This window comes from Chlamydotis macqueenii, chromosome 7 (assembly GCF_036417535.1).
Source record: "Chlamydotis macqueenii isolate bChlMac1 chromosome 7, bChlMac1.mat, whole genome shotgun sequence".
In the NCBI taxonomy this organism is placed as follows: Eukaryota; Metazoa; Chordata; class Aves; order Otidiformes; family Otididae; genus Chlamydotis; species Chlamydotis macqueenii.
In genome coordinates, this window is record NC_141562.1 from 26,973,864 (window position 1) to 26,996,763 (window position 22,900).

The window sequence follows — 22,900 nt, forward strand, 5'->3', positions numbered from 1 at the left end:
TGTGATGACTTCTGTCTGCTTTTATTCTCCTTAAAATCATAATTTGTTGAGTGTAACAATACATAAATCTTAACTACTCTACAATTCTTTCTGCTATGAATATTGTTTTATATGTGATGACATTCCTTATTGGTTGTACCTTAAACATTTTGTTTACAAGTGGCATTTCCTGTTTCCTTAAAATGGGAGTAATTTCTTTCATATCTCAAAGGAAACAAAATCAAAGATCATACAGACCCTATTAACATTGATAGGGCTCATGAGACTTAAATCTGTACCCACGACTTGCTCTTAAGAATACTGATTGTTGCTGTCCACAGAGAATTAATGAAGAACAATCTTTATTGCTAATCACATTTTGAGCATTAAGACACTATTTCTTCTGCCTCTTTAGGTTAGTAAAAGAAGGTGATAGTGCCTGGTGAAGGGGGGCAGTTCTCTTCCCTGAGATCCCTGGCAAATTTAGAACTCTGCTGCTGCTAGAGAAGTTTCAGCAGGAAAAAAAGAAGTCTTGGAAAAAGAATAGAGATGTAATTAAAATCCTTACAGGCTTCAGTTAGAGATGATAAAGCAAAAATGGAGTAGGTGTACAAAACCAGAACAGGAGTCATTTTCCTTACAAGTGTAGAATTTTGTTAAACTTCTGTATCAAAGCTATTAATGCTTTCACAAGGGAGTGAGTTTAGATTTTATGTGAATTCATGAAAGCAAGAGAAGAATCAACACAGATCATGGAAGAGGGAAATAATCAGTCAAAATAAGTATGCAGATCAGTCTCCAGCAGTGGTTAATTTTATCAAGGGTTCTTTGTTTTAGCTGTCTTGGAGAGACCTGGCAGAATAGACTGCATATCAATGTGAAGGAGTGGGAGATGAGATAGCAGCAACTATTTCAGGTAGCCAGATGCTTCCAAACCTGGTTTTCTTGTGATTCTACCAGTGGCAGCAGCCACAGCTGCCGGTGGCTGTGGGTAATTATGCTGTTATATGCAACAGCAGCTTTCAGGCCTAGGCCAAGAAGCACACATGGTCGTGCCAAAGCATACTTTCATCTTCTCAGCAACCTACACCTGTGCCATCACAGTGTAAATATATTTTAGTGTAAATATATTTTAAAAAGCAAAGTGAAGTCAAAGCCACAGACATGAATTTTAGCAGATGCAAATTCATAGATTTCTTGTAGTACTTCATCTTGAAAATGTTCTACAGTTTCATATTGCAGGCTAAGGATATACAAATACACCTGGTCTTCTATCAGTCTACAATTTCTTATACTCTTTGTTTTCTGTAATGAGCTATATGGTTTATCTAATAAACAGCAGAAATACATCTCATGAACTGAAATATAACGGGGATAAGACTAGGTAAAATGTACAAAACACAAACAAGCCGCTTTCAAACTGAAGTTATTTTTTGAAGAAATTACAGAAGAAATCATTTGTGGAAATAAAAGTTCAGGGAGAAAAGGTAGATGTGCAAGCTATTTTTCTTAGACAAGACCATGGTGTTATACATCTACCTTGATTCTGATTTTTAAAGAATAGGGAATGTTCTTAATCTCAGTCTTTCAGCTTCTGCCTGAAGAATTTCAAACTGTTCTTCCTGTTCCTTTACAAGACTCCGCAGGTGTTTCTGCTTCAAAATCTCTTGGTAACGCTGCTTTGCAATCTTTTCAGAAATGTACTGTGTGTCTGCATAAAACAAGATATATGGGTTAGCCTATACTTGTAGGGGACGCAGTCTATATTTATACTGGGCCTGTCCTGGGGTTATTCCAAGTTCTGTATAAAGTAGGCAAGCATTTTTTTAAAAAGGCTCACAGTTGAGCTTAAGAGTCTTTATAGTAAAGCAAAAACATTTCAAACATTTGCTTTATAAAGCAAAACATTTCAAAAAGGCACTGGGAATGCTTCCTTTAGTTTTTAGCAAGTACCCACTGTTCTGAAAACCTGTAAGTGTTTAACTAGTGGAAAGATATCTACAATTTTCCTAATAGTGAGTTCCCTTCTCAGCTTCATGTTACTCCCTCTGTTCCCTTGAATGGGTGGAAAGAAGTGGGTTGAACAGTTCTGAGAAAGAATGAAAGCATGCTGTGTAATGGAGGTATTAACAACTACATATTAATTTAAATCGTTTCAGCAATTTAGTCAATTAACTTTGGTTACAAGAGCAACAATCTCTAGGTATGCTCTTAAGTAAACAATGTTAAATTGTTGTGCTAGAAAGGGCACTGCTAATTGTGCACATACAGTAATGAACTGTTTCTAAGGGGCGTTTCTTGCCCCTTAGCTGATGCTGATGGAGAACAGGACTGTCTAGCCTTGGAGATATTTTCTGAATGTTTTTTTGCTTGTGACTTAAAGTGCATTACGGTGACTCACCAGCTGCCTCAAAGATATGCCTCCTTTCTGAAACGGAGACCAGCATTTCTTTCAGCTCCAGGCTGAGCTCGTAGTTTGCTTGCTCTTTTAAACTGATGCACTTCTCCAACTCTCTAATTTTTTTCCGACGGTTCTTCACATTCTTCTTGTGCAGCTGTCCATTTCCAAATGAATAAAGCAAATATATGAGATTATACAAAAGCTGTTCAGACAAACTTTTGATGGAAACTTATAATCTTAAGCACTGCATTGTAGCTCAATAAACTCTCATGTATTTTGATTTTACTAGTAGCACATTCTAGCTGAATTTCATATAGTGTCTTTCACACACTGTACTCCAGTATGCTTTATGTAGTTCTAATATAAGTAGCAGACAAGGAACAAAGACGTATGCATCAGGGAGAGAGATATATTAAGGATAAAACTTGAAAGGCAAAAGGAGGAGAGGAAGTCAATGGAGTCAGTGAGCTGAGAACACTCTCTTGGCTGCTAGGAGCTGCTGAAAAAAGGGTTGTTGTGCTGAAGCTGTTGGATGGGCTGTAAAGGGACAAGGTAAATACTAAAACTTAAAGAGGAAAAGGAAGCTGATGCCAACTACAGCAACCTGGAGAAAATCCAGTGGAATTACTTAAAAGCAAGGATAATCATAATATGAATGTTGAAAAAGATGATGCCCACAAATCAGATTGTTGTGTCTGTGTTATTTTGAATACAGGCAGGTAGCGATATTATGAACAGGCTGGTGTTCCTGGAGAGAAACATTAAGTAGTGAAGATTCAGAAGAATGCTTCATTAGAAATGGAAGAGTGACTTTTATAGGCAATGCTGTGTAAGAAGTCATAAGCAGATCTGCATTCAGATGTTCAGGAAGGAAAGCACTTAATTTCAGTAACAGAACAAGTAGATTTCTCTCCATAAGATTGATGTATGCAGCAGTCAATGTATGATGACTGCTTCCAAAGACTTTAGAGAACTGCTTCTGCAGACAGCTCAGTGCAAGCTGAAGAAACTATTGAAAGCCAGATAAGTAAATACATGGATATATATATATTCATCTCTGTGTGCAGTTATGGCTATGCTCCAGCAATCCCTGAGTTAGCTGAAGAGTTAGTATGTTGCTAATGAAGGAGAGGAGTTGCATTTAAACTAAGGATGTGTCTCAAATGTGGTGGTTCACTTAGGATTTACCTTATCCATGATGCCAAGAGTCTGCTCCATCACTGAAATGTGGTGGGCGACACGGCTGTCGTAGTTCAGCATAGTTAGGAACTGAATAATTAAAACCAGAAAGAAACTATCTTATTAAGCCTGTTCTCAATAATTCCACACTTCTGTAAAGACAATCATACTAAGTGAAACTCAAAAATCTGGAATTCTGCAAATTGGAAGGGCTTACTAGTGATCATAAATGGGCATTGTAAAGATATTTGTGGATGCTGTGGGAATACTGGACTGTACAACTGTTAAAAAGAATTTTATCTATTATGTGTTAATGGAAACAAAGACTAGCAAAACTGCAAAGAGAGCAGCAGATGAAGCCTGAGCGAAACACATGTTTTCGATTTTCTTTTAATCTTTTGATTGAATTGCAATATCCCTACCTGCTCACCAACATTCTTCATTTTCTCTGTGCTTTATAGCTCTCCCTGCTACAATATCTCTAGCCTACCCATCCTCCAATATCCCTTACTCTAAACCTTTATACCCCGCACCTCATTGCCACAAAACCATCAGCTTTCCCTGCAGTTCCCTACATCCCATACTGCAATATTCTCAGGTTTCCCCTACAACTTCTCTTCTACCTGCTCTCCCATTGGTATCCTTGGCTCTCTCCCACAACCTTTACCCGTGTTTTCTGGCTTGCCAGCTGGGCTTGTTCAAAGCTATGTGAGTACTGACTTGCTGGCCAGCTGCTGCCTTTTGCCTACCAGGCATGGCAAACAATTCCCTGTCGTTCTGCTGCTGAGTCAACAAATGGCAGCGAGTGGGGCTCAGTGAGGCTCAGCCTGTGTACACTGAGCAAAAGTTACAGCGTTTCTGTGAGACACCAGATGGGGGCACCTCAGATCTTTCACTTAAAAGGAAATTACAGTGCTTGATTTAAAATATCTGTTCCTCGTTCCTTAATCTTAGTGCCACTTTTGAAACACTAAGAGTTAGGGATAATTTTGCTTTCATTTACATCTAAACATCCCAAACAACTTCATCACTGATCAATCTCAAGAGTAAAACTTCCCTTTGAAAGCTGAATTGTTGACCTATTAGGCATCAGGTTTCTCTATAGTAGTAAGAGACTTAAAAAGTATAAATGATCTTACAGGTATAGGCAGTAAAATGTTCTGCGGTCAAAATATAAATCAGAGAAAGGAACTCACTAGTTGGCGTTCTTTTGAAATAGGTAGTGTTACAATATCCCGAGCCTTCTGTTTCAGATCTTCTATCCGCATTGTCATTTTCTTGTGTTCCCATTCCAGATGAAATATCCCTTTAGAGAAATCTTTACATTCCACCATGCTAGCAACCTTTTTTTCTCCTTGAGCCTGAAAAAAATAGATTAATCTTCATTAACACATTTTACAGATTATGGAATAATTATTTGCAACAAGATGGACAAGCTTCCAGAGTTATAATTTTAGTAAGGAAAATGTGCTACACTGCAGTTGCTTTCCAGACTTTGCTCCAGATGGTTATCTTTTGTGGAATTTTGTTCCCTTTTACGATCTGTGCCATAGCCTTGGATCAGAGAAGGAGATGAAGAAAATTACAACTAACCTCTCTCTCCATCTTTCTATCTTTTAGGAGAATGTGAAAGCATTTTAACTCTACAGAATACAAACTTGCTCTGTATAAGGTATTCTGCAGTTGTTACTGAAGGCTTTCTGCAGTAGCAGTAACAAGCAATTTTTGTACAGCTAGAATGCCTAAGAAAAGAACTTTTAATAAGAGTTTGAAGAACCATTTTAAGTAGGATCACCAATTTCACCTTACATAAAAAAGTGTATTAGTTTTTAAAATCTTAATGTAAGCTACTGTTCAAATGCTTCTTATCTATAAGTTTGCCCTGAGGGAATTTTTGGACTGGTGCTCAAGATGTCAGCATTTTCTATTTACAGTGTGTGTGTAAGTGAAGGGGTGTCTAAAAACTGTTGCTGTTTCATTGATCTGAATTGTATTGATCAAACATCAAGAAAGCAGTCTGTACTGCAGTCTTTACATCATGGTAAGAGACATTACAGAATTCCTAATAGCTTCTAGATTACAATTGAGCCTACTGATGTGTAGTAATGAATTGAAACTAGATGTCAAACTGGAGAAAAAGCAGAGCCCCTGAAGGACAATCCATTTGTTTAAAAAGCTTACATTTCCTTCAGATAATGTAAATTACCATGATAGAGCAATTCAGCTCTTCAATAACACTCTTCTTAATGAGAATGGCATCAGTGTAGTCTGGGATCTCAGTACTTTCCAATTCCACCTGTCCTTGTTTTAGCAAAAACTGGACAATCAAATTCAACTGAAGTTTCTTCTTCTCTTCCCGCAGCCTAAAATGGCAAAAACCAAAAATAATGTCTAGTGATTTCAACAGAATTATATAAATCCTCCCATGATTCTCAAAATGTTTTTATTTATTACTGGTAAGTGGTATGTTCGTATAGGGCTTACTCTTTGACAGCCTATCTTCTATTTGTGCCCAAAATGATACAAAATTAGCAACTTATTCCCATACATGAAGTTTTCAACCACTGGATTCAGTTTAACATCTTCGAGACGATGTTCTGAGAGCAAGTGTCCTTACTGAACAGAAATCTTAACAACAATTGAAAAGGAAACGGAGAAGACTCCCAGCCAGCACCCCTTTTCTTGTGCAATTTATCCTGGGATTTGTTCCTGAATGACAATTAATGGGAAAACTGTATCATGAACATGAAAAAATGAAATATTGCAGGTCCAAGCAGCTCAGTGAAATTAGGTGTCATGTGACCGAGCAGCATATTGCAATTAGGAGTGATCACTGTATCTTAAGCCTACATGAGTGAAATTTAACTGAGCTAGCTAGCCCATAGATGGCCGTGAAGGCTCTGGGGGGTTCACCATATGACGGAGCTTTTTGGGCAGTCAGTCTGCATTGAAGACCATGCTGCTAATCTTACTGATCATGTTATTTAAGATGGTAGATTAAGACTGGTTTGGCCTGCTTACATATGCTGCATTAACATCTCATTTCAGAAATATTGTAGATCCCTCTAATGAATCGTGGATGAAAGTGTTGGGGAACACAGCTGTGTAATTCTGTATGTAACATCCGGTTCTCTGTTGGTGGTGTATTAAAACATAGCTGAGCAGAGGAAAAGAAACAAAATTACCAAGTGAGTTCTTGGAAAATGTCTTCTATTTCTGACTTAATCTTCTTGTTTTCATCCATTCTTCTCTGGAGAAAGGCCTGCATCTCTGCCAGTGTTAGGGCCTTCCATTTCACCTAAGCAAGCAATATCGTGACATTCTGAACTTTTTGAACTTTGTTAGTATGTCAGGGCAAGCCTCTTCAAGAATAGAGAAGACAAGTTCTTAAGGAGACATATGTCTGTATAAATATGCAGCCTGGTATTTTGATAATCCCAGCAGAGCACATGAGACATAGAGGTTACAATCCTTAAACTCTGCTCCAAAAATAACTTATTCATTTATGCATAGTTTATTCACATGAAGGGAAATCATATTTCATTCTCTCTTGGTCAAAGGTCCTGTATCTCTGTCTCTGAGAAATTCAATTTACACCTTCATGCATTTAAACTGAACAAATAGCTTGCTAGAACTTTCCAGCAACACCCTTTGTTAAGATTTGCTCTTGGTGTTCTAGAAAAAGATAGGAATGCCCTCATGCAAATGTAGAATGATAACAGGAGAGAACAACTCCAACAGATGATGGAAATCAAACATCTTAATAGTTTTTTGGTATGGATAGAGAAAAGGAAAATTATCTTTTTTTTTCATTAAACCATATCAAGGTCACAATCATTCTGATCAAATCTATCCATATTAATATGCTATTTTTTCTTCTGAAGGAGAGCTAGAGCTGGTTTCCTCTGATGACATTTCTATTATTCCTACTTGAATGTGGCCAGAAGCAACCTTCAAACTCAAATGTAGCTTATGTATGCTGCATTGTCATTTCACCATTAGCTTAACCCTACACTTGAACACCACAGAAGTTTAAAACCTGAAAATATCAAGAAGTATACTGGCAAAATAAACAATTTTACATACCAGCTCCTCACTTTCCATTTTATTTCTTCTGGCTAGACAAAAATGCTCCCATATAGATGAGTCTAAGCCATTAGGCATGTGCTCAGGACTATCCAGTTCATCCATGGCTTTCATTAAAAGGGTAAGTGCCTCTTTGTAATCTTCAGCTGAGCCTGAACAATCCTTATACGGGTTAGCGGTGTCAAGGAGCATTTCTGTCACTGGGGTCCTAGTGCACATACATAGCACATACAGTATTTACTTTTTATTTTCTCTTGCATAAAAGAAGCTTACAAATAACTAAGCACATTTCATACTCTCAATCTCTTGCAAAGAGCAAATAGGTAAGACTGCATCTTACACAAAATAAGATCATATGTTTTTGAGAACTGATGATTATTTAAATTGCATTTAAAATAGATTGTGTGGGGTGAATAAGGAAATAAATCATTAACTATCCAATAAAAAGCAGGCAGTCTACTGATTAACAAAATAATTTAGACTGTTGAAATAAATAGCATTCTCATTCTTGTCACACAAGAAATACTAGCATTTAAACAGATCAAATCAGAGGGGATCTTACTTTGGTCGATGGTTGTAAAGTTGGAAAAGTTCGTCAAGGAGATTGGCAGGTACATCAGCAAACTCCTTTGTAAAACTACATTCCAGATTCTAGGAGGAAAACAGAAAACTTCCTTGTTACTACAATGTTATTTTTTAAAAAGCACCAACCTGCCCATACCTTAGAAATACAGAATATGGTGCTCTTCCAAGTGCTCCCAAGCATCACAGGAATCTGGACTATTTAATAAATTCTTCTATGCACATAGTCTCCTTTACTGCTTAATTTCAGTGATCAGCAAGTTGACCGGAACTCACCCCGTGCTTATAGTGAAGTATTTTCTGCTCATTATCAAGACACAGCACTGACTTTTTAATTTCTGAATTTCCTTGTGTTCGTCAAGAGTCTCACCTTCTTTTCAGCTATTGCATTTTCATAAGTGTCCGTGCAAGCTTCAATTTTTTTTTTTGTAGTCTGGATTATTCTTGTAGTCTTCAGCTATAGCAAAACCAAAGATTTCAGGAATGAAACTCAGCCAGCAGAAGCACTGAATGGCCATTCATATACACTGATGAAGCTAACACTTTCTTATTTCTAGAGAGAACCTGTTGAGCTATTTTTGTACTAACAATATAATGCCTTCTTCAGGGGGTTACTTGTAGATACTGCTAAAAGGTAAGAAGGTGCAAAATTAAACTAGTCCACTGCTTAAGAAAGTAAGAAATCTGTCTAAGAAATATCTTATGCAAATGGTTAAGTTTTCTGTTTAAACTTTGAATGTAAGGACCTATTATTGATACTTATTTTCACCTGCATAGAGATTTCATTTTTCTTTCATGTTATCACAGGTAAGACCAGTTGAAAATTCCCAAATGCTGTTCAGTGGAGGGTTCTTCATTTTAGAATGCAGTTTCCCTGTTGTCATGACATAGTTCTGCTACATGTCAGGATAATAAACTAATATCTTTTATCGAGGCTGTTAAATACTTATACTCTGCTGGGGAGGCTGTTTTGTTGTATTTGGCAGTTTGCGTAGAGCAAAAGAAATACCAATGGAAACATTTAGATTTTTTTTTTTTTTTTTAAAGATGTATTTTGGAAAATGTAAGCTGGTATACACTTAGCCTCAGATAATTTTAAAACTACTTCAGCCTATTTAAGTGGTAGGGGCTAGATGCCTACTTTGGATCCTCTCCCCATATCTCACATACAAATGGCTGCTTGCAGCTACAAACACAAAGGTCTGTACAGATCGAGTAAGAGATGTGACATGGGGAGACATTAATACATTCTGTGTACATTAATACATTCTGTGAACAGCTCCACAAAGACAAAGTGGGCAAATGGGATAATATTGTCCCAAGAGCCAGAATCAATGTGCAGACTACCACCACTTAGATCACCTGATTCACACAGGTATTGGCAGGACACTGGAATCAGAACTGTCACTCAAAATGGTTACTGTGGGCAGTGAGCACTTGTGTTGAAATCCAGACCTACTACTTGTGCTCTCCAGTCTTTTGTTGACTTGTATATGGTTTGAGAGGGATGGGTAAACTCTTCAGGAGATTAAATTGGTCAATGAGACTATAAACACTTCGTATTCTGTAATATGTTCTGCTTCCATGGTCAGATACTCACAAGTCACCTCTATTTATGGTTTGAACTGGCAAATATAAGTCAGTGTGGCCCTGGCCTACATAAGACATCTTAGTGAAAAATACAGTGGCATTACAACATTTTGTGCATCTTTCTGTCATAAAAGCATCATAATTGGTGCTTCCAGCTCGATACTGGATACTAAAAAATACTATATAGCGCAAACAAATAGCAGCATGCTGTTCTGAATGTATGTAGTTTTACCAAAAAAACTCCAGATGAACCAAGATGAGTATCTATTCAAAACCATATGTATTTATAATGTATGTCACTTGTACAACTTGAAAAAAAAAATCAGTGACTCTGTAAATTGTCAGAAAATCATTTACGTCAAAATTTTTATTTCGAAAGAGCAGTTTTTGCAAGAAACTATATTGTAAATATTACACTTTCCCTAAGAACAGCATTCTAAATGCTAACTTACTTTTTCTTTCTCCTTTTTCATAAGGAAATTATGAAGTCCAGCTTCCCTAGTGTCCAACTCTTCATCCAACAGTAAAGCATAAACAAGATTGACTATTTTGAGTTCTTCCTGTGAAAAGATTGTAATAAAAATGTTAACATTCCTGCTGCATGGAGTCAGAGATTAAAAATTAACATTCTCTGCGATACCTGATAGATGACCATCTCTGATTTCACTTTCCTTTCAGAGAGTTTGCATACGGTCTCATCAAAATTTTGTGTTGTTTCCTGGATGGAAGCTTCAAGTTTCTTCAATTCATCTTCCAGTGCCTGGGGAAGGGAAGGACAAGAGCAGCAATATTACATCTGGAGGAACAAAGAAACTGTGATCTGGTATACCAGATGCTGGAGAATGCACAATAAGGAACTCTACCCAAAAGGTCCTAGAAATTACTTGTTTGGAAGGTGAGTGCTGCCAGGCTACCAAGTTATGTTGTCCAAATACCACTTTGAAAGACAAATATAATTGTATTATTTGTGTATGGCATCAGCAACTCTGGGAATGGAACCTGAAAAAAACATTTTAGAAATACTGGTACATTTGTGAAGGAAAGCTACCTTCTGTCAGATATCATGAGTTTTGGCACCTATTAACTGGTGTAAGTAGAGATTGCTTTATTTTACTGTCTAAGCTAGTATTTATTTAATATACCACATGATCTTTGTTCCTCATTTGTTCTTTGTTTCTTCTGTTTATTAGTATTCATTTTTAGAAGTAGCTCCTGAGAAAGACGGAGCTTTGGTTACGAGCACTGTGAACAAAACCACTAATTTTCTCATTTTAATTTACCCTTCTATACTTCTCTTTTTCTTCATTCAGCTCCTTGACTTTTCTTTCATATTTTCTAAATATTTTCTTTTCTTCATCATTCCAAACATGCTCAGGCTTAGATATAAAAGGAGGTGGAGGAATATCCTGGAAGTATTAAAGACAAATGTGCTTCAAAAGCAATATTAAGTCTCCATCAGCAAACCAACAAACTATAGCATGCATCAGTTTTAATGAAAAGTATTTCTCAGTGGTAAGGTAAATAAGGTAAATAAGCCTTAAGTCTAAGTTACATATATATTCTGTTTCTGGTATGTTGCTTGCACCAGTAGTTTTGGTGTATATATCGTGCTATTCTCTTTCACTTGCTTACAGGAATTCACTACTGGATCTTGCAAAATATGAGTATTTTATACCTAAAACATACTACTGTCAATACAAGATATATCACATTTTCTGTTTCAAAACCCCAAATCTAACTCCACGCTAATGTATACTTATAAGTGGAGTCCTAGTTTTCCAAAACAAACCAATTCCAGGGAGAGCACTTGGGTATGCCCTATCCTTTTTCTGTGACACTCCCTCACTTTCTTTCCTTCCTCTGCTACTGGATTCATCTTTGCTGAGTTAAATGGAATGCAGTGTGTTTGTGCAAGATCACAGCCAAGGATAACAGACCCTTCCCCCAGCAATACAATTCTACAATTCTATAATTCTCTGATATTCTTCTGTCCCTTAGGTTGGAAATATTTGTTAGTTGAATTTCACATTTCCTTAAAAGCCCACAAGATACTTAAATGATTTGGCAGAAACACAGCTCACCATTTTCAAGATGTCTTCCTTTTTGACTTCTAGCACTCCACCCATCATGTCATTAAGAGCACGCAATCTTTCATTGTCCTGGGAAGTAGCATTAAAAATATTTTAGGGTGCACAAGGAAGAGGAGTAATTGGAGGTTTTGGGAATGATAATAGGGTAGTTCACCTTGAGATCACCCATATAATTATACTGTGTGTCACTGGTAGATTAATGCTTTTCGGTAACGTGTGTGAAATATGCTAAAAGTCTCAGAGTATTTTTTTCTGGTGGAAAGATGTTCTTATACCAAATAACTTGCTAAAACTGCCATTCCGTCAGTTTTGGAAAAAATACATAGGCATAGACTACTTCTGGCCTGTTGGCAGGCTAGGATGAAAGAAGTTGTAGTGTCTTATTGTGCGTCTCTTTTGGGGCCAGAACCATTTTAGGCTTTTCACAGATGCATTTTAAAGTCAGAAACATTATGATCATCTAGTCTGATCTCTGAAGAACAGAGGTCACTCACTCAACAAACACATATCAAGAACAAAGCTCTTGACTGAGCAGTAGCATGCATTTAGAAATGTATCTAGTCTCCAGTCACCTGATATGGTAGTTTTAATTGCCACTAAGCACATTTTTTAAAATTGCGAGCCTAACACTAAATCTTTTCTTCCCCCAGCTGGTCTATGTAGTTCTGATTGTGAATGATGACAAGAGGGAAAAGGTACACCTTATCATCACCTACCATTTAAAACTTATTCTCCCATACTACATAACAGGAATATTCCAGTGCAGCATTAACTAAATAGTTCTAACCAGAGACAAAGGCCTACTCATTAAAAAGAATACTACTTTAAGTACCGTAGCAGCAAGGCGTCTTTCCATTTCAAGCTTAGCCAGCATTCCTGCTTTCTCTCTTTCTTGTTGAGTCAAGTATTTTTCAACTTTAATCTGGAGGAAGAAAATAAAGTTCATATCAAGGTTCTTTTCTCCAAATGTGATCAATATGGACTAAGAACATTTGGAAAGATGGTGTAATACTAATTCTTAATGCTTTTTGTATCTCTGCCCTATGATAATATTCCTCAAGAACAAAATTGTTCTTTTGAACAGCTCCAAAAGCTATATTTAAAAATGTCAAAATACAAACAACATCATTTTTGTTGATGTTAGTTGTGTTTTGTGCATACCTTTTCTGACAGTGGAATAACATGGACTGGTGGGAGAGAAAGAGAAGTGGGGAAAGACTGACCAAAAGAGCAAATGAGATCAGTGGAATATATTGTATAAGAAATATGGTGTTTCTTTATAAATTATCAATTGAATTTATAAGTACAGTACTAAGTATGGTTTAGTACCTAGTACTTAGTTTGAAACTACTTAGTTTCAAAATGGTGCTCAGAGAAAACAGAGAAACTCTCAGCATGGAAGTAATCCCTGCAAGGCTGGTTTGAATCTTATACTCAGGAACAGGAGTGATTTCTACCTAATTTATGAGTAATTAAGAACTTTTAACAGCAATACATTAATGCATACATTTTATTAATTTCAGATTGACTTATTAAGAGCTTTCTACCTAAAAATGGAAGGGAAAGCAAAAGAGTAAAAAAAGATTATTTTAAGTACACAGACACATCAGTTTTAAGGCTTTTCAACACTGACACAATGTCTGGAAATTAGAAGAATTACAGAACTGTATTTGAGTGTGTGAAAGAGAAAGATTTATTTTTCAGACACCTCTGAATCCTGAACAGTGAGCACTCGCTCCGGAATCTCATCATCTGTAAGAGCTGGCTCCCACACTTCCACTTGGAGGTCAAGTTGTGCCAAGATTTCTCGGATTCTCAGGTTTCTTTCTTTCACTTGTGCTATCTCCTGCTCCTTTCGTCGTGCAACTATGTCAAATTCCTTATTAAAAGCAGTTTTCACTTTGTAAATGATGTCCTGAAATACCAAAAAAGAATATAGCAACACTGCACAGGTCACATCCAACCATGATTAAATACCACTCCTCAAGCCATCAGAATCATAGATGCGTGTATTTGTATGTGTGACAGGGAGATAAACTGGTAAAGCACTTTTGTGAAAATCATAAGGGCAGAGTTCAAGCTTTGTTAAATGGAGGTGGGCAAATTATTAGTTTTTTTCCTTTTTTTTCCTATAAATTTGTATTCCTTATCTTCCACATATTTGCCATTTGACAAAGATTCTGAAAGAAACATACTGCTGCCAAAACTACATGAAAAATTAGGCTGCCTTCTATTTGCTGACTCTTTGGCTGAAAGAAGAAGGGGCTTAAAAGAAAAAAAACACGTGACCTGTAAATCTAGAGATTGTAAATCACAGATGCAGAGAGGCGAAGTTAAGGACATACTTTCTGGATTTTTAAGTGATGTAACCTGTAGTTTTGATATGATTTCATGTGATTTTCTGTCTGACATATGTAAGTAAAATATGCACGTTAAATAAACAAACATTAGAAAAGAATTTTTTTAAAACACCTGAGACCTTATCATGATTTTTAAAAGCATATAGTCTTAGTGGATGAATTATTGCTTTATCCTAAATAATTGATCTCAACAAAGAAAAGTAGAATATTAAGAGAGAAAAGCATGTGTCTCTCCTACTGTGTCAATTTACTAAAATGAAACATGAAAAGGATTTCAGTTCTATAATTAGACATCACATTTTGAGACGCTTAGCTGTTTGCAATTTGTATTACAATAAGTATTTGTGTCCATGATTATTTCACTGATTTCTAATATAATAATAAGTTAGGATGCAATAAGGCAGGATAGCAAACAAGGTACAATGTTGCTGGGAGAAAAAAGGCTGTGCTCAATGTCTAGTCAGACATCTAGCTCTCACCAAGTTTACTGCATTGGCCAAGAATACTTAAGATATATCTGCACTTAGATATATAATATGCATCTTTAAAGCCATACAGTAGAAAGATTGTGTTACATCCAAGCTTACATCTAAAAGTGCTCCTCGTGTTTCTTCCCCATCTACTTTAAACACTAATGTATCTACTAGATTTTATGTACTACAATGCATAATCATTGAGCTCTGCTACCATTTACAGCCTTAAATTGCTCTGAGGAGGCAATGCTTTATGGTAGTTTAACCAGTACTTTAGTAGTCTAACCACTACTTTATAGTAGTTTAACCACTTCTACCCTTGCAGATTGTCTTCATAAGAAGTCTATTCTGTAGCACATTTACTATTATAAACTAGACAGGGTAAAAGAAGTAAGAGTCTAACAGTAATGAATAATAAATAGCAGAAAAATTGAAGACTCCAGATAAAGGAATAGTAAGACTGAGGAGCAAGGAAATGGTGCGAGGACCCAGCCGATCTTTCACTTAGCAGCAAAGAATAGGGAAAAGGGCCATGTTTTCACAGGGCGTGCCGAGATGCACAACCAACTTTGGCTATACAAACTCTTAAATTGAAGCACCAGTGGGCAAATACAGATACTCTCAAATTAGGTAACCAATTTCATTAAAATGTTTTTCTTCCAGATCTGAGCTGGCAAATCCATAGTGCTCCACTGCACTATGTGCATTTATCAGCTTTGATCTCAGTAACTCAGAGACCTGTGCAACTCTCCATTGTATAGTGTCAGCATGCCCAAAATCTAACAGTGGCTGTGACTGCCAACAGACATGACAGAATTACTGCAGTAATACAAATTTAAGAAGACATCACCTTCAGTAATATGATCTGGTTGACTTTCTGCTCCCTAGTGTGCAAGTCCCATTGGTGGTACAGGATAGATGTGTCTCCACCGTACTGAGAGCTCAGACTTCCAATCAGGCAGTAAGATGCACTATTGTCAGCCATTACTTCCTCTGTCTTCTCTCCTTCTTCCTTAGATAATACAGTCTCAGAGTCAATCTCAAGATTTTTCTTCAGAACCTGAATATCACAAACATGGTAACTGTGTTAATTTTGTACGGGATTTAGTGGCACATGTATTAAAAAAAAAATCTAGATATTATAATATGCAATTAAGCTCGGTGATCAAAATAATACAAGTTGAAATGACCACATCTGGAATATTGGGTCCATTTGTAGGTTCCCCAGTATAAGAAAGACATTGAAGCAAGTCCAGTGATGGGCCACTAATACAATTAAGAGTTTGAAGCATTTAACATGCAAGGAGAGGCTGAGAGAGCTGGAATTGTTTAGCCTCAAGAAAGAGAAGGCTTGGAGGGATCTTTGTAATGTGTATAAAAACCTGATGGTGGGGAGTGCCAGATTTTTCTCAGTGGTGCTCAGTGACAGATTGAGAGGAAATGGGCATACTTCAAAATACAGGGGATCCAACTTAAATGTAAGAAAACACTTGTCCTGTGAAGGCTATCAAACATGGGGAGAGGTAGCCCATAGAGGTTATGCAATCTTCCATCCTTGGAGATATTCCAAACCTGACTGGACATGGCCCTGACTAAATTGCTGTAGGAGGGTTGGACCAGATGACTTTGAAAGGGCTCTTCTAACCTCAGCTACTCTGTGGTTCTTTAATACTGATACATTTGTTCTGAGTAAATCCACAACATTTAATCTTTATTTATCTTTTGAAAAAAAATTTGGACCATTTCTATGGCAAGGAAATGCACCTTAGAAATGTATCTATGTAAAGAATGGTTAAGATGTCAAGTCAAAACATTCTGTTCTGAAATGCCTTTATGCTCCACTTCAGAGAGATTGTACCTTAAGATCAGCTGTCTCAATCTTCTTTAACTGGATAACTTTCTCCAAAGTTTCCAGTTCTTCTTCACTACGTTCCTTCAGTGGATAATTCTTCACTTCACAAGCCATATGGAAGCACTGTTCAAATTTAAAAAAAAGAGGAACAAAAATCCAAAGTAAAAAGTTCTTCAGAATGCATCTATCAACTCATTTTTTTCCAATACCTGGATGCTAAACAGTTATAAAAACTTCTTAAAATCAGGAATAAAACTGAGGATCAACTAATATAGGCAATATAGTAAAAATACTGGGGTAAGGCAAAAACCCTTGCCTTTTTGGTAGTGAAAATGTTTGGTTTAAAATTTGCTTTTTTCTTTCATTTATTTTTCTTTTAAATAATCTATGGATATGGCCTCTTTATTCATGGAATTCAACCAGAACTAGATTTTTTTTTGTAAAATGACTTGGTCTTTTACCACTCTTGAGATAATCTAGTATTATCAGTTTGACTAATCTCCCTCTGTTTAAAATAGGCAAAATCAGGGTTAAATTTTGCCTTTATGCTCTCTGTAGCAGAAGTCATACTGACTGCACACAGAAAAATAATATTTACCTCTCCTTTGAGCAACACTGCATAAAGATATTCTCTGAGATCAAGGAATTAAAGAGTTGCTTATTGGCTTATCAACACTCTTATCCACCTTAGAAGGTAAAAACAGCCAGGCGCAGGCAAAATGAACAGAATGAAATATTTGCATGAGCCCTGGAAATAAGTAATTTTTTTTTTTTTGCATACCACAAGCAAATCAGAAATGTGTTATACTTCTATTTATTTTATCCCTGTATCTTAAGGAATCAATAAACTATTGCAGAAAATTAGTTAGAATGCAAAGGTTACCTGAACCGCACGTCCTTTTACACACATAGCATCCCAGCACTCATATTTGATGACATCCTGCAAATAGCGGTTGGCTAAATTCTCCATCTCAATCTCCTTCTTCACCTTTCAAGATACAGAAAATAAAATAATAAGATGTGGTGCAAAATATCAAGATATGGGCAATTTGTATTGAGTTATTGAAATAAACCTATGAAATTAATTACCAGTATTTCATCAGCTTAGACTATCACAGCTATCTTCTCCAAAATTACATTGCATACTACTACTACTGAAAGGCATAATTTTATCTGTGAAGAAAAGCATTATAGAACTTAAAAAACATGCCCAAGGCCACAGTGTCAGATTTATAGTTTCTGGCATAGATCATATTCCAGTTGGCAATATCTGCATCAGCAGCTTCGTCTGCTTCAAAAAGTGACTTAAAATACTTCTAAGTTTTCCCACTTCTCAGCAGTGAAAAGCAACTTTGAGATCATCCTCTGTTCTTCAAACATTCTTTCTCCTTTTCACCGCTAGTTTTAAAATGTTCTCCCCCCATTCTATCATACCCTGGCTACTTCTTGTTCAGCCTTTGCTTGTGCTCTTTCCTTTTCTTCTATATCCAGGTTGAATTCCTGCTGCTCCAGTTTCTCAATGTCTGGCACCTGTTCATTTTCATGCATCATTTTCTGAATCTGTTTTTTTTTAAGGTATAAGGAATAAAAAGATGAATGTGAAATAGAGGAAATGCTATTTTTAACACTCTAGAACTTGATATCAGATAAAGTGATTTTAATTGCCTCCATTTTTAACTGCTTCATGGTAATTGGTAGAATTTGTTCCCTGTAGCTAGTGACAGAGAGGACTATGTGAATATATTTCATCTTTCTCTTAAAGTTGATTTGGATGGTATATGTGAAGTTGTGCATACTTTCTAAGAACCTGTAATACACAATTCTTTTTTCTCTGCTTCTGAGAACTTTATTAAGTGGTTATCACTTTATTAAATTGTTATCTATCTCATGCAGTTCAACAAAGGGAACTGCAAATTCCTGCACCTGGAAAGGAACAGCCCCATGCACTAGAACATGCTGGGTGCTCAGTAACTGGAAAACAACTTTGCAGAAAAGTAGGTAGAGATCCTGGTGGACCCCAAGTTGAACAAGGGCCAACAATGCACCCTTACAGCAAAAAAGGCTAACGGTATCCTGCACGCTGTTAAGAGTGTTGCTAGCAGTTTCACGGAGGTGAGAAACAGGGACATACTGGAGGGTCCAGTGAAGGTGATTATGGGACTGGAGCATCTCTCATATGAGGAAAGCCTGAGAGAACTGTGACTGTTCAGCCTAAATAAGAAATGGCTTGGGGGGAATCCCATCAATATATAAAAATACCTCAAGGGAGGGTGCTAAGAAGGTGGAGCCAAGCTCTTTTCAGTGGTGCTCAGTGACAGGACCAGGGGTAATGGGCACAAACTGAAACACAAGAGGTTCCGCCCAAACATCAGGAAACACTTTTTTACTGTGAAGGTGACTGAGTACTGGAACAGGTTGCCCAAGAGGTCATCCTTGCTTTAGGTGACCCTCTGTTTTGCAGACAGCAGTTTTTAATGGAAGGAAACAGAAGGAAGAGGAGAGGACAGTCATTTCTATAATGGAAGGTTGTTTGACAGGCAGAAATTAGCCTGCTGAGGGGACAGATTGCTCAAAGTATAAGGGTGTCAAAAAAAAATTTGGAGCAATGAAAACTGAGAAACAGTAGTTTCTGACAGGTTCAGCATACAGTCCCTGAAGAAGCATGCCTCTTTATTACCTGTCTGCTCAGAGTTTATGACAAAAATGTAACTGAACACTAGAGCTGATAGCCATAAAGGAAGTGTACTTGTAAACAAAGTAAGCTGAGCCATTACCCTTGTGAGAAACTCACAGTTTCACACAGCTTTTGAATTCCCATTTGCAGCTCTTTCTTCTGGTTAGCAAACCTCTGAGTCTCTTCTCTAATGACCTGACATACAACAAACATATTGTTGTAAGACAAAAATAGACAAGAAGAGAAAAAAAGGTTGACATTATCTAAAAAAAAGTACAGAAAGAAAAAACAGTACAGAAAACAAATCTCCAAATGGATTAATAACAGAAACAGACATAATCCTGTTTCAATAGGATGATTCTTAGAACTGATCAAGAGAAAAAAGATGGTACAACCAGGTCACATTGTAAACTGGTTGTACAACAGTAGAGCTTAAAAGAAAGAAAATATTAAAGAAAGAAGTAATTACAAGTGAAATTATTACAGACACATTGAACTGGGGAAAGCCTACTGCCAGAATTTGTTAAGTGTTTTATATTCCTTAGATTTTTCATTGTTACTAAGCATTTCCAGTGGGATATTTAAAGACACAAGTAAACTAATGGATGTTACTCATTCTGGAAGCAGCAAAACGTTCTTTGCCCCTACAGCCTTGCCGATTCATCTCGTACAGAAAATTCGCAATCAGTCTGCACCTCTGGAATCTGCTTTCTAAAGTTTACAACTTTAAGTAGGGTGATGGCTATTAATTGAAAGGAAGAGGTGTATCATTCTGACACTGATGGACTCCATCCTCTAGAAGTCAGATGCAAGTCTCTGAGCAGCTTAAAACAAGCTAGGACCACTCTACTGCCCTTCAACTTTTGCTCCTCATCACCTGTCCCTAGTTGGTAGGAATAGTCATGTGGCACTTGTGTGCATGCACAGTTACATGGATTTGCCAAAAAATCCCCATAGAGACACCAAAGAGTACTAGCATGAAAGCAGAAACAGGAATATGTGTCTGGGAGAAGGATGGAGAAGATGCCACTTCCAGTGGCAGTATGTCTTAGATTGACTTCAGCCACTTGTGAAACTGCATCATAATTTAGAAATTCACTCCTGAGTTCACTCAGAAAGCAATGATATTTTGCTTTGTTCTATCATTGAACCCCAAAAGCTGGACAAAATACCAAGCTCTGGCTTATATCAGAAAGAACCTGCTAGCATCCATAAACTCATATTTCTGCAAAAAAAAAAAAAGATCTATACTAATATTAACATAGCAGTTTACAGGCCTCCAAAGTGCTAAATCCCCTCTCTGTAGACAGTTAGATCTCTGATGCACTTTTACTTACAAAAAACTTTAGTTACATAACATACTCAACTCAACCTTAACCTGAAAAAAAACCCCAGGGGTTTTGTAATTAATGTCATATTGTTGACTATTGACTTATCAGTGCTGTAGAATTTGTTATTCTGGCCCTTGGGAAGAAGAAAGCACCTGCTTGGTTTCTGGTAATAATCTTCTGTGCAACTTTTTGACATCTAGAAGAAAAACATCTTTACAAGTTTCTAAAGGAATCCAATTTCTGTGGCAATTTTTTCTTTTCTTTTTTTTTTTTTTTTTTTGTAGTTTACTCCCTGTGTAGAAGTGGTCTTTTGGTCTTTAGAGCTCCTATTGTGCTACATACCTGCTCTAATATTTTTATAACCCTGCCCTAGGATTTCTAATAGTCTAGATCACAATGCCTTACAGAGAGGTCCAAATGTCAGAAAAGCTTTAGAAACTAGATTCCTTTGGAGCATATAATTTGGCACTCCAAATCACTACTGACTTTTGAAAACTGTCTTTGATTAGTACTTGTTCTACAAAAGTACCTTCTTTATTTTCTGACCTATCCATGTCATTTCATTGGTACTGGCTGAATACAAACCGGTGACGTTTTCATCTCCTTCTGTAACCTCTACATTGAAAGACTTAAGTGGTGCCTCCTGAAATTAAGGATATAAACATCCATCTCAGGTACTTAAGAGAATTAAAGAGAGACAGAAATAAAAAAGCAATACCACCACCACCATCAAATTCCAGAGAGTGTTACAACATTTTTATTCCCTAACCAGTCCCCAGATTTGATTCCTGCAAATCCTTGCTATTATGCAAAGCCTTTTGACTCAAATGGGCTGACCATACTAATCTCTGTGATCAGTGCCTTGCTTTTTCAACAGAAAAATATACAACTAGTAACACACAATGTATAGCAGTAACATTGCACTGGGAATGACAAAGAAACTGACTTTCATAGAGTTTTCTATTGCTGAAGAAATGAAGTGAAGTTGAAGATGTGAATGTCATCTTCCCACAATTATTCAATTTCCTTGATAATACTATTCCACAAATTAATAATTAAGCATATTCAGGCTATCCTCAGGGGTATTTTACTTTTAGAAAAGGATCAGAGTTTGTTTTGAGGACAGTTTTTACCATATGATCATTGTGATAATGATAAAACATTTTTTTCCCCATAAAAATAAAGAAAATACCTTAAATTTCTCTTCTGGAAGTGACCCCAATGTGGATTTTGGGTCAAACTGCCATTCTGCCATAGATTTTAAAGCAACATTTTCATTTGAACTACACTTGTTCAGTATAGCAAGAAGAGATTGCCAGTGAAAAGCAGCTTCCTTAGCTTCAATCTTCTTTATCTTCCTAGTAAACGGAAAGGGAACTGACGTATATTTTTGTGTATTATGGAAAAGCATGAAGTATTAAATATTTTTTATAACACAATTATTAACTTGTTTAAAAATGCCTAGTCAACACTTTTACATATGATTAAATATTGCTTGAGTTCTAGAATTGCATAATTAAGTGAAGTTTCCACAGAATTAGAAATTCTGAGAGCTGGATTATCCAGATTAGAAATATTGTTCAGGTGGAGTTATCTTTAATCTATGCATCTACCTGAACATTTGTTATACCACAGAAAAGCTGTAGTTTCAAGTGTCTCTTATTCCTAATGTCAGCTAAGAGCTCTCTATAGCCACAGCTGGATTCCTGTTAAAGCTGTGATGTCTCCTAATCACTGAGTAAAAATAGTATCTCATGAGATTACATCCCTTACATCCCTAGAGAGCTCCTTCCAGATGGTTTATTTGAGTATTATAAGAAGCTCACTATGGATAATACTTATCAGAAGATGCTCCTATATCTTATATTGCAAGAAGTACAATATAAGAAGTACAAGAATTTTCATGAGCTAGGGAGACTGCCTCTAAAGATGAGAGGAGTGATTTCATCTCTATCCAATTCTCCTTACTTTGAGACTAATAAAAAGGAAGTCTATAATCACAGGTAGATGCAAAATGGTGTATACAAGAATGTATACCACCAGTATTGGTCTGACACTTTATACATACTTCCATTTCAGACACACCAGTGCACCATCATTTTCACCATTAATGAGAATGAATTTGCCATCCAGCGAAAACACCACAGATCTGATTCCCCCTCCTTGATATGAGTGACAATGCTTTTGAGCAAGTATATCCTAGAAAAGTTAAAGAAGCAGTATCAGCAAATATGTTTTCCTAATGGAATACGACTGTAAATTACGCTTCTTTATTTTTAGATAAAAGTAAATCCAAAATGTCA

General features: G+C 36.6%; 1 protein-coding gene across 1 annotated transcript in view; it reads right to left on the reverse strand.

The window, feature by feature from the left end:
* Positions 1-1,285: 1,285 nt before the first annotated feature.
* CFAP43 (cilia and flagella associated protein 43) overlaps positions 1,286-22,900 on the reverse strand; it is a 48,736-nt gene continuing 27,121 nt past the window's right edge. The window contains exons 17-39 of the mRNA XM_086752432.1: positions 22,666-22,796; positions 21,790-21,955; positions 21,127-21,240; positions 19,384-19,461; positions 18,027-18,152; positions 17,476-17,580; positions 16,599-16,715; positions 15,591-15,800; positions 13,616-13,822; positions 12,740-12,829; positions 11,899-11,976; positions 11,098-11,223; positions 10,458-10,577; positions 10,270-10,377; positions 8,598-8,684; positions 8,208-8,296; positions 7,646-7,853; positions 6,745-6,857; positions 5,766-5,922; positions 4,756-4,920; positions 3,569-3,649; positions 2,381-2,534; positions 1,286-1,690 (exon numbers count right to left, since the gene is read on the reverse strand). Of these exons, the coding sequence (XP_086608558.1) occupies positions 1,533-1,690; positions 2,381-2,534; positions 3,569-3,649; positions 4,756-4,920; positions 5,766-5,922; positions 6,745-6,857; positions 7,646-7,853; positions 8,208-8,296; positions 8,598-8,684; positions 10,270-10,377; positions 10,458-10,577; positions 11,098-11,223; positions 11,899-11,976; positions 12,740-12,829; positions 13,616-13,822; positions 15,591-15,800; positions 16,599-16,715; positions 17,476-17,580; positions 18,027-18,152; positions 19,384-19,461; positions 21,127-21,240; positions 21,790-21,955; positions 22,666-22,796 (2,988 nt within the window). The 3' untranslated portion in view covers positions 1,286-1,532. The remainder of the gene's footprint in view (positions 1,691-2,380; positions 2,535-3,568; positions 3,650-4,755; positions 4,921-5,765; positions 5,923-6,744; positions 6,858-7,645; positions 7,854-8,207; positions 8,297-8,597; positions 8,685-10,269; positions 10,378-10,457; positions 10,578-11,097; positions 11,224-11,898; positions 11,977-12,739; positions 12,830-13,615; positions 13,823-15,590; positions 15,801-16,598; positions 16,716-17,475; positions 17,581-18,026; positions 18,153-19,383; positions 19,462-21,126; positions 21,241-21,789; positions 21,956-22,665; positions 22,797-22,900) is intronic.